Source organism: Hippopotamus amphibius, chromosome 12, assembly GCF_030028045.1.
Source record: "Hippopotamus amphibius kiboko isolate mHipAmp2 chromosome 12, mHipAmp2.hap2, whole genome shotgun sequence".
NCBI lineage: Eukaryota > Metazoa > Chordata > Mammalia > Artiodactyla > Hippopotamidae > Hippopotamus > Hippopotamus amphibius.
The window spans coordinates 103,762,096-103,774,187 of NC_080197.1; the positions used below are offsets into that span (position 1 = coordinate 103,762,096).

The following is a 12,092-nucleotide window of genomic DNA, read 5'->3' on the forward strand; positions in this document are numbered from 1 at the left end:
AGACAGACAGACAGATATAGAAAGACATATATATGCAATATATACAGTATGTCTGTTTATCTGTTTACCTGTCTAGCCTCCACATCTTCTTTATCTGCTTATCTGTTGATGGACACTTAAGTTGCTTCCATATCTTGGCTATTATAAATAGTGCTGCTCTGAACATTGGGGTGCATGTATCTTTTCCAATTAGTGTTTTCTTTTTTCCCAAATATATATCCAGCAGTGAAATTGCTGGGTCATATGGTAGTTCTATTTTTAGTTTTTTGAGGAACCTCCATACTGTTTTCCACATTGGCTGCACCAGATTTTTAAAAATATTAATGTTAGCACAAGATTGGTCTCTCAGATTCTGAAATCAGGTAAAGACACTTGACAGAGGAAGAGATATTGTCATTAAATCCATTCTACTAGAAAAAGAGTTTCTGAAGTATTTGTTTTTAAGTTTTATTCTGAAAAACTATGTGTTGCATATCTATGTGTTTAAAATAAAATCTATGAATGAATTGATATATTTGCCTTTGCTTTTTAGTGGAATATTTCAGATTATTTTTTCCAAAGAGGAGAAACTATTGAAAAGGAATTAAATAAAGAAGAGGCAGCACAGCAAAAGCAGGCAGAAGAGAAAGGAGTGGTTTTAAATCGGCCGTTCCACCCTGCACCACCGTTTGATTGCTTGTGGTTGTGTCTTTATGCAAAATTGGGTGAACTATGTGTGGACCCCCGCCCTGCTGTCAGGAAGAGTGCAGGACAAACTCTGTTTTCAACAATTGGTGCACATGGAACTTTATTACAGCATTCAACGTGGCACACTGTTATTTGGAAGGTAATGTAAAATAGCTTGAGTTATCAGTTTTTAATTGAGACATGCTTATATACTTCTGCAATTAAACTTGCTCCTATTAATTTAAAAAAATAAAAAATAATTTTTTTGGTTTTTTTAATTGAAGTCTAGTTGGTTTAAAATGTGTTAGTTTCAGGTATACTGGAAATTGATTCAGTTTTATATATATGTATATGTATATGTATATGTATGTATTCTTTTTGTTCCTGTTAATTTTTAAAGAAGAATTTCCATCCATTTGGGCATTTGGCAAAACAGAAAATGTTGCCTTTGTCATATTTTTAATTGCACCTCACATAGAACAAGTTAAATATTAAAAGCCCCCTCTGAAGTCAGCAGCTTATTGGTGAGCATCCTCTCTTTGCTAAAAGGCTCTCTTTATTTAATCTTTTCCATTTTAATAAAATTCTATTTATAATTCTTTCACTGCTTTTGTGAATTTTTGAAATTAGTAAGTTTCACATGATACAATATGGTAAACCTTAATTGTATTTAACAGTGTTTTCAGTTTAATAAAAAGACCCTAAAATGTCTTCTTAAGAAATTAATAATGTATGTTCCCTAATAAAAATAATTCAAAACCCTGCTCCCTCCTGCATCTTCTGTTTCAGCTCCATCCCCTGGCTTCTCAGATCACAAACATGCTTGAGTCCTTTAGTGTTTTAAAAAACAAACTGATATTTTCTCTGATTCCTGTTATCTTTTCAAATAGCTTCATTGTTAATCTCAGTAATTTTTTTCTTTCTCGCTTCCCCTGCATTCCCTTACCTGTTGTAATTTGATATCCAGATTATTCTACTTCACAGTATCTTAAATGTTAGCATGTAAGAATCTCCTAGAGGACTTTTTTTTTTTTTAAAGTGTACAGTTTGATATATTTTTTTCTTATTAGTAATGTATATATGGCATTCCCAATCTCCCAGTTCATCCCACCCCACCCCCCACTTTCTCTCCTTGGTGTCCGTATGTTTGTTCTCTACATCTGTGTCTCTATTTCTGCCTTGCAAACAGGTTGATCTGTACCATTTTTCTGTATTCTGCATATATGCATTAATATATTTGTTTTTCTCTTTCTGACTTCACTCTGTATGACAGGCTCTAGGTCCATGCATGTCTCTACAAATGTCCCAATTTCGTTCCTTTTTACGGCTGAGTAATATTCCATTGTATATATGTACCACATCTTCTTTATCCATTCATCTGTTGATGGACTTTTAGGTTGACTCCATGTCCTGGCTATTGTTAATAGTGCTGCAGTGAACACTGGAGTGCATGTGTCTTTCTGAATTATGGTTTTCTCTGGGTATGTGCCCAAGAGTGGGATTGCCGGGTCATATGGTAACTCTATTTTTAGTTTTTTAAGGAACCTCCATCCTGTTCTCCATAGTGGCTGTATCAATTTACATTCCCACCAACAGTGCAAGAGCATTCCCTTTTCTCCACACCCTCTCCAGCATTTACTTTGTAGATTTTCTGATGATGCCCATTCTAACTGGTGTGAGGTGATACCTCATTGAAGTTTTGATTTGCATTTCTCTAATTATTAGTGATGTGGAGCAGCTTTTCATGTGCCTCTTGGCCATCCGTATGTCTTCTTTGGAGAAATGCCTATTTAGGTCTTCTGCCCATTTTTTAATTGGGTTGTTTGTTTTTTTGATATTGAGCTGGATGACTGTTTATATATTTTGGAGATTAATCCTTTGTCTGTTGATTCGTTTGCAAATATTTCTCCTATTCTGAGGGTTGTCTTTTCATCTTGCTTATAGTTTCCTTTGCTGTGCAGAAGCTTTGAAGTTTCGTTAGGTCCCACTTATTTATTTTTGTTTTTATTTTCATTACTCTAGGAGATGGGTCAGAAAAGATCTTGCTGTGATTTATGTCAAAGAGTGTTCTTCCTATGTTTTTCTCTAGGAGTTTTATAGTGTCTGGCCTTACATTTAGGTCTTTAATCCATTTGGAGTTTATTTTTGTGTGTGGTGTTAGGAAGTGTTCTAATTTCATCCTTTTACATGTAGCTGTCCAGTTTTCCCAGCACCACTTATTGAAGAGGCTGCCTTTTCTCCATTGTATATCCTTGCCTTCCTTTGCCATAGATTAGTTGACCATAGTTTATCTCTGGGTTTTCTATCCTGTTCCATTGATCTATATTTCTGTTTTTGTGCCTGTACCATATTGTCTTGATTATTGTAGCTTTGTAGTATAGTCTGAAGTCAAGGAGTCTGATTCCTCCAGCTCTGTTTTTTTCCCTCAAGATTGCTTTGGCTATTGAGGGTCTTTTGTGTCTCCATACAAATTCTAGGATTTTTTGTTCTAGTTCTGTGAAAAATACCATTGGTAATTTGATAGGGATTACATTGAATCTGTAGATTGCTTTGGGTAGTATAGTCATTTTCACAATGTTGATCCTTCCAGTCCAAGAACATGGTATATCTCTCCATCTGTTTGTGTCGTCTTTGATTTCTTTCATTCGTCTCTTAAGAGGACTTGTTAAAGAACAAATTGCTGAGCCACTGTCCCCAACCCCCTAGAGTTTCTGACTTCTTTCCCCTGGCATGGGGACTGAGAATTTGCGTGTCCATGAAGCTCCTGGGTGATGCTGATGCTGCTGGTTCTGAGACCAGATTTTTAGGACCATAGAAATTGTTCATAGGCTCTACAGGTAGTCTTCTAATTGGCAAATCTCTTGCCCTATGCTCAGTCCTTATCCTACTCATTTTTTTGTAGCATTTAATACTATTGACTCTTTTCTCCTTGAAATTTCTCTTCCTTTGGCTTCTGTTCCACAGCATGCATATTCTTCTGTATTTAATTTTTTTTTTCTTTGCCCCTACTCCTTCCCCTGAGTCTACATTTTAAATGTAAACATTCCCCAAATCCCAACTGCTTCCTGCTTGATTTTTTTTCGAGCACCCTCATCCAGTCCTGAAGTTTCAGTCGTAACCTATATCCAGATGTTGCTCATAGTTATATTTTTGCCTGGACCGCTCCCCTTAGCTTCATTTCCTTTTTGTACATTACCCTCTGGATGCTCCATTGGCACCTCAGCTCAACAGGTCTTAGACAGTAGTCTATCCAATTTATTTTAGTTTTTCATATTCCACAACCTTAAGGATGAACTTAAGAATATAAGGATACCTCTGTTGGTCAGTTTCCTCTAACATATGGGGAGTGATCAGAATGTCAGGTATAATTCTTCGTAACAATGCCTAGTTTCCTGTGCTGTTACTCACGCTGTATTACCAATACTGTTTATATGCATTGTTATAAATATTCAGGTTCTATTCCATCTATTGGACCGAGTTCGAGAATCTTCTACTACTGCAGACAAAGAAAAGATTGAGTCCGGAGGTGGCAATATTCTCATTCATCATTCAAGGGATACAGCAGAGAAGCAGTGGGCTGAGACATGGGTTTTAACATTGGCCGGAGTAGCAAGAATCTTCAACACTAGAAGATATTTACTGCAACCTTTAGGTAGATATACATTTTTTTTTCTGAGTGTACAAGTAATTAATGTTAGAAGAAATTTGGAAAATACAGAAGATTTTTTAAAGTTCGTATACCATCCTGTTTTCCAAGAGCAATCCATCTTCATTAACGGCCAGTCTTTGTGTTCTGTGGGGTGTGTCATGAGCATGCATGTTTTCATTCGCTTCACTGAAAGAATGTATAGTGTGCACCTGCTGCAGGCACGTCTCTGGGGCCACCGTGACGAGCCGAACGCCCGCTCTCCTTGCTGTGTCGTGGCTGCGAGGGAGGGGCTGTCACTGCATCAACAAATGCAGAATTGCTAGTGATCGGCGCTGCAAAGGAGCGTACAATAGATTGTGTGCTTATAATAGGTATTTGACCAGGGCACTGATGTAGATACAGGCTTCCCTGAGAAAGCAGCATTTTATCTGAGCAGTCGTTCATCAGGAAAGGATAGGATGAACTGGGAAAAGCCTTACAGGCAGAGAGACCATGTAAAAGAGGTGGGAGAAGATTGAGGAGATGGGGATGGTGAGGACCCTGGCACATTTGAAGGTTTGGAGTAAAGAGAACACGGAAAAGTGTATTTCCAGATGAGGTTGTAGTGGTACAGAGAGGCCAGACCATGAAAAACTTTGTAGGTTATGGTCAGAAGTTGACTTCATCCTGAGAGCACTGAGAACCACTGAAAGAGATTTTAATCCGTGCTGTGATATGATGAGATATGCAGTTCAGAAAGACCACTTTAGATGGCATGTGTGAAATGGAATGGCCACAAAGAAGAATGGTAGGATCCTATTAGACCTGTTAGGAAACTGTTGGTGGTGTAGATCAGTGCTTCTCCACCTGGGCCAATTTTGCCCAACCTCCTCCCTCCCTCCACAGGATATTTGACAATGTCTGGAGATGTTTTTGGTTGTCACAACTGGGGAGGGACATGCATTACTGGCTTCTGGGGGGAGAGAAGCAGGGGTGGTGCTACACATCTTACAATGCATAGGGTAGCCCTACAACCAAGAATTATCCAACCCAGCATGTCAGTGCTGTTGAGGTTGGGAAACCCTGGTGTAGATTATAATACCTTCCATTCTGGTGGTAGGTAGGGGAGTGGTTGAGAAAAGGGAACAGAAATACTTTTGTACATAATTGTGAGCAAACTGTACATATTATTTTTTTAATTTTTTATTTTATGTTTGGCTTTTTTCCCCCTCATTATGTTAAAGCATAAGCATATTTACTCTTTCCGTAGGCATTTTTGTGTGGTGTTCATCATGTGCACTTTAGGGCTCTCTCTATTCTGTATATACACATACATACACACACACACACACAAAATGTATATACATATACATTTTAAATCTTAGTTTTTTGTTTTCATGTAAAATTTACATACAGTGAAATGCGCCAGTCTTAACTGTATGTTTGCTGAGTTTTGATAAGTAAGCATCTTTTTTTTTTAAATTTTTTAATTTTTTTATTTTTTACAACGAACTGCATATATTTAGAGTGTACAATTTGGTGTCCCAATCTCCCAATTCATTCCCCCCCCCCCAACCCTCCCCGCTTTCCCCACTTGGTGTCCATATGTTTGTTCTCTACATCTGTGTCTCTATTTCTACCTTGCAAACTGGTTGATTTGTACCATTTTTCTGTAGTCCACATATATGTGTTAATATACAATATTTGTTTTTCTCTTTCTGACTCACTTCACTCTGTATAACAGTCTCTAGGTCCATCCATGTCTCTAAAAATGTCCCAGTTCCATTGCTTTTTACAGCTGAGTAATATTCCATTGTGTGTATGTACCACATCTTCTTTATCCATTCATCAGTTGATGGACATTTAGGTTGCTTCCATGTCCTGGCTATTGTAAATAGTGCTGCAATGAACATGGGAGTGCATGTGTCTTTTTGGATTATGGTGTTCTCTGGGTATATGCCCAGGAGTGGGATTGCTGGGTCATATGGTAGTTCTATTTTTAGTTTTGCAAGGAACCTCCATACTGTTCTCCATAGTGGCTGTATCAATTTACATTCCCACCAGCAATGCAAGAGCATTCCCTTTTCTCCACACCCAGCACCACTTATTGAAGGGGCTGCCTTTTCTCCACTGTATATCCTTGCCTCCTTTGTCATAGATTAGTTGACCGTAGTTTATCTCTGGGCTTTCTATCCTATTCCATTGATCTATATTTCTGTTTTTTGCCAGTACCATACTATCTTGATCACTGTAGCCTTGTAGTATAGCCTGAAGTCAGGAAGCCTGATTCCACCAACTCTGTCTTTCCTTCTCAAGATTGCTTTGGCTATTCGGGGTCTTTTGTGTTTCCATACAAATCATAAAATTTCTTGTTCTCGTTCTGTGAAAAATGCCATTGGTAATTTGATCGAGATTGCATTGAATCTGTAAATTGCTTTCAGTAATATAGTCATTTTCACAATGTTGATTCTTCCAATCCAAGAACATGGTATGTCCCTCCATCTGTTTGTGTCATCTTTGATTTCTTTCATTAGTGTCTTGTAGTTTTCCGAGTACAGGTCTTTTACCTCCTTGGTTAGGTTTATTCCTAGGTATTTTATTCTTTTTGTTGCAGTGGTGAATGGGATTGTTTCCTTACTTTCTCTTTCTGATCTTTCATTGTTAGTGTATAGAAATGCAAGAGATTTCTGTGTGTTAATTTTGTATCCTGCAACTTTACCAGATTCATTGATTAGCTCAAGTAGTTTTCTGGTAGTAAGCATCATTTTTAATACCTCCATGATAGTTATTTTATCTTAAAAGCTAAGAACTAATAGATACAGATTTAGATTTTTTAAAATGAAGACTTGATGCAGTTCTTGTGGCTTTGATAATTTTTTATAATTAGAACACTAGGAAATGGTTCTTATTATTATTTTAGAATAAGATTATGGTATCAGGGTGATGCTCACAGAATGAGTTTGGAAGTGTTCCTTCCTCTGCAGTTTTTTTGAGTAGTTTTGAGAAGGATAGGTGTTAACTCTTCTAAATGTTTGGTAGAATTCACCTGTGTAGCCGTCTGGTCCTGGACTTTTGTTTGTTGGGAGTTTTTAAATCACTGATTAAATTTCATTACTGACAGCTGTTCATGTATTCTGTTTCTTCCTGGTTCAGCCTTGAGAGATTCTTTCTAAGAATTGGTCCATTTCTTCTAGGTTGTCCATCTCATTGGTGTGTAGTTGTTCATAGTGGTCTCTTATGATCCTCTGTATTTCTGTGGTGTCAGTTGTAACGTCTCGTTTTTCATTGCTGATTTTATTGATTTGGGCCCTCCCTTTTTTTCTTGATGAGTCTGGTTAACGGTTTTTCAATTTGGCTGATCTTTTCAAAGAACCAGCTTTTAGTTTCATTGATCTTTTCTATTTTTTTAAAATAAATTTATGTATTTATTTACTGGCTATGTTGGGTCTTCATTGCTGTGCACAGGCTTTCTCTAGTTGCAGACAGTGGGGGCTACTCTTCATTGTGGTGCGTGGACTTCTCATCGCAGCAGCTTCTCTTGTTGTGGACCACAGGCTTTAGGCGCATGGGCTCAATAGGCCTGTGGCTCACAGGCTCTAGAGTGCAGGCTCAGGAGTTGTGGTGCACGAGCTTAGTTGCTCCACGGCATGTGGGATCTTCCCAGACTAGGGATCGAACCCATGTCCCCTGCATTGGTAGGCGGATTCTTAACCCACTGCACCACCAAGGAAGCCCCTCTGTTGTTGTTTTAGTCTCATTTATTTCTGCTCTGATCTTTATGATTTCTTTCCTTCCGCTTACTTTGGGTTTAGTTCTTTATTCTCTAGTTCCTTTTGGTGTGACGTTAGGTTGTTTATTTGAGATTTTTCTTGTTCCCTGAGGTAAGGTTGTGTTGCTATAAACTTTCCTATTAGAACTGCTTTTGCTGGTGTCCCATAGATTTTGGATCGTTGTGTTTTCATTTTCATTTGTCTTTAGGTGTTTTTTGATTTCCTCTTTGATATCTTCAGTCATCCATTGGCTTTTTTTTTTTTTTTTAATTTTTTTATTTTTGGCACACTGAGTCTTCATTGCTACACGTGGGCTTTCTCTAGTCGTGGTGAGCAGGGGCTACTCTTCGTTGCAGTGCATAGGATTCTCATTGCGGCAGCTTCTCTTGTTATGGAGCACAGGCTCTAGGCACACAGGCTTCAGTAGTTGCAGCACAGGTGCTCAGTAATTATGGCATGTGGGCCCTAGGGTTCAGGGCTTTAGTAGTTGTGATGTGTGAGCTCAGTAGCTGTGGTATGCAGACTCTAGGGTGCACAAACTTCAGTAGTTGTGGCTCACTGGCTCTAGAGCATAGGCTTAGTAGTTGTGGCGCTCATGGGTTTAGTTGCTCTGCGGCATGTGGGATCTTCCTGGCCCAGGGATTGAACCTGTGTCCCCTGCATTGGCAGGCAGATTCTCAACCACTGCGCCACCAGGGAAATCCTCCATTGGCTGTTTAGTAGCATATTGTTTAGTCTCCACTTGTTTGTGTTTTTTGTAGTTTTTTTTCTTGTAGTTAAAAATTTAGCCATTTGCAGCAACATGGTTGGACTTGCAGGGCATTATGCTAAGTGAAAGAAGTCAGACAGAGAAAGACAAATACTGCATGATATCACTTCTGTGTAGCATCTAAAAACTACAACAAACTAGTGAATATAAAAAAAAAGAAGCAGACTCACAGAAAAACAAACTAATGGTTACCAGTGGGGAGAAGGGGGAAGTGGGGCAGTATAGGTGTGGGGGACTGGGAGCTGAAGAATGTTGGGTGTAAGATAGGCTAGAAGGATGTATTTTACAAACACTGGAAATATAGCCAGTATTTTGTAATAATTGTAAAGAGAGTGTAACCTTTAAAAATTGTATAAAAAATTTTTTTTAATTTTAAATAATGAGGTTAATATTTTTAATGTAACTGTGCAATATATAATTATACCTAGTCTTTTAGGAAGAGGACTTCTTCCTAGACATAGAATATATTAATGGAAGAATTGCAGGGTTTTTTCCTTCCTGTGGCATGGAACATTCTAAATCTGAGACTAGATCATCATTCTGGTGGGGCAATGTAATGTTTCATCTGACTTTTGAACTGGGATAGCAACAAAATATTTTATTTTGCTCTTTTGATAGTTTTTAAATGAAATTTGTTAAAACTCTGAACAGTTTACTGAAAAATCTGTGGATTTTTTTGTATGTAAATTATACTTCAATTTTTAATAAAAAAAACAAGGTATGGGGAGGAAGAGGCATATAACTGGGCAAGGGTTATAGTTTATCCTATAAAGGCAAAGCAGTACTTACTGTTTTATACCAGACTTAGTTCTAGCTTTCCGATTAACTGAATGCTCCCCCCCTCAGTCATGTGGGTTTATTCCTTCTTGGAAAAACTCTAGTCTTTGATGGCTTTTGTGAAGTGAAAGTCTTTAAACCTTGGTTATCTCGGTGTTTCATAGGCTGCTAATGTTATCCTTCGCAAAATGTCAATTCCTCTGATTTTAGCATTACTTAAATACAGATAGGTGGGTAGTAATCCATGCTATGAACAAAGCCACTGGGCTGGATGTCCATAGGAACAAGATCGTTTTTTGCTGGGCTTTATAGGAGTAAACCACAGCTGGCCGTAGAGAGTTTCATTGTGAAGGTGGCTTAGCTGGTCACAGGAGTGGAGCGAGAGAGTGAACTGTCGAGCGGAAGCAGCAGCCGCCTTTCAGCCCGTGCTCTGCGGATGCTGCATCAGCCAGCTTGGCTTCACGTGGGAGCAGTGACGGCGGGCTTGTCGTGAGAGGGCAGCGTGGCCTTGACGATGTGGTCTCCCCGCTGGCAGCTCACTGGTGTGGGGGAGGGTGTTTAAGACAATTCTGTAGCTATAAAATTATTTAAATATGAAAATCAAAGTGTAAAGCTAAGATTTTAATGGAGTCTGACTTACAGTTTATTTTAAACATTTAGATACTGTTATAACTTTTCCAATATGCTTAAGAATGGGAACATCTTACTTAATGATTAACACAGGTAGGTGGATAGATTGAAGATGTTGCTGAAGAGTTTTTGTTTTCATCTTCTTAAGTTTTTATTCTGTTCTCCTTAGGCGGAAGTACTAGGATAAAAGCACGTATACATGCATTTACAGAGTCTTGTTTTTAAGAACAAAACTTTGTTTGCTGTACTCATTATCCTCTTCTTGGTGCTGCTTGTTCCTGTACCTGACAAAAATTTTGTACTGGATTTTTGGGTTGTAATGATTTTAATTCACATTGTTCGTACCTAAGCATATTTTTTCTAGCTTTGTAGGAATTTAAGCGGAAAAATAAAGCAAATAAAGTTTAAAGTCTCTAATACTAAGAGAAAATTTGATCACTTTTATGGTGATGATTTTTTTCCCCTCTATCTAATATAGGAGATTTTTCAAGAGCGTGGGATGTTCTTCTTGACCATATACAATCAGCAGCACTCAGCAAGAACAATGAAGTATCTCTGGCTGCACTGAAGAGCTTCCAGGAAATTTTACAGATTGTCTCTCCTGTCAGAGACTCAGATAAGCCTGAGACACCGCCTGCAGTTAATGTCCCTGTGCCTGTCCTTAATTTAGGGTCGATATCAGGCCCTGGCCTGAACCGGCCATTTGTAAGAACAGATTCCGTTGGAGAAAGACTTGGAAGATATAGCAGCTCTGAGCCACCCATAGTTACTGATGAGCTTGAAGATTTGAATCTCTGGTGGGCTGCATGGAATACCTGGTATAGAATTGGATCTGAAAGCACTAAACCTCCTATTACTTTTGATAAACTAACTTTCATTCCCAGCCAGCCTTTTCTCACAGCTTTAATTCAGATATTTCCAGCTCTCTACCAACACATAAAAACTGGTTTCAACATGGATGACTTGCAGAAGTTGGGAGTCATATTACACAGTGCCGTTTCAGTCCCAATAAGCTCAGATGCATCCCCTTTCATTCTTCCATCTTATACTGAAGCAGTTTTGACAAGTTTACAGGAAGCTGTACTTACAGCTCTAGATGTCCTCCAAAAGGTAACAGAATTTTAGTGGCTATCTAAGCAGTAATGCATGTGGTTCTCTGGAATTTTTTTACTTTACTGTATATTTTTGGGGATAAATTCTGGATCATCAAGATTGTTGTGTATGTATGCTTTGAGATGAGTTCAAGATTGTAAAGATCCAGTTATTTTTAAAACTTGTATTTTTCTAATATATTTTAAAAGGTAATTCAGGTTTATTCTGAGAGCCTTCAAGAAACTGTCTACATTCTTTTGTTTATATTCACTAGCATTTTTGGTTTGTTCATGCAGCTCTTCACAAGAGGATATGCTTTTGGAATGACAACTTTAGTAAAGTATTTCTATAATTAGAAAATTAATAAGCACAGTGGGATTATATTTTGGTTTTTTCCATCTGTACTTAAATTTAGGCCTGGAATTGTTGGAACCTATATTTTTTAAAAAAGAAGTAAGAATAAATTTATAAAGTATTTTTCTCACAGAAATTTTAAAGATATATTTTAACCTATGTGTTTTGTTACTGCAAAAAAAAAAAAATTAAAACAGGCCTAAGAATTATTGAGCAAATCCCAATTAGCAAGCAAGACCAGATCAAAATCAAAGAATTCTTTAAACTATCAAGGTAATTGTAAGCACAATTCACAGCAACCAAAATGCTAGACAAAAAAAATACCAGCTGAAGAGCCAGCAATTCCAACAATGTAGCTATGACATTCTAACAAAATTAGAATGAAAGTATTAGACTCTCATTACAC

The 12,092-nt window shown here is 37.8% G+C and overlaps 1 protein-coding gene across 5 annotated transcripts in view; it reads left to right on the forward strand.

Annotated features, from left to right (window-relative positions):
- Positions 1-12,092, forward strand: part of MON2 (MON2 homolog, regulator of endosome-to-Golgi trafficking) — a 114,687-nt gene that overhangs the window by 72,049 nt on the left and 30,546 nt on the right. For all 5 annotated transcript variants that reach the window (XM_057704097.1, XM_057704095.1, XM_057704096.1 and 2 more), the window contains 3 exons: positions 533-826; positions 4,120-4,318; positions 10,719-11,350. In XM_057704097.1, coding sequence (XP_057560080.1) covers positions 533-826; positions 4,120-4,318; positions 10,719-11,350 — 1,125 coding nt within the window. The remainder of the gene's footprint in view (positions 1-532; positions 827-4,119; positions 4,319-10,718; positions 11,351-12,092) is intronic.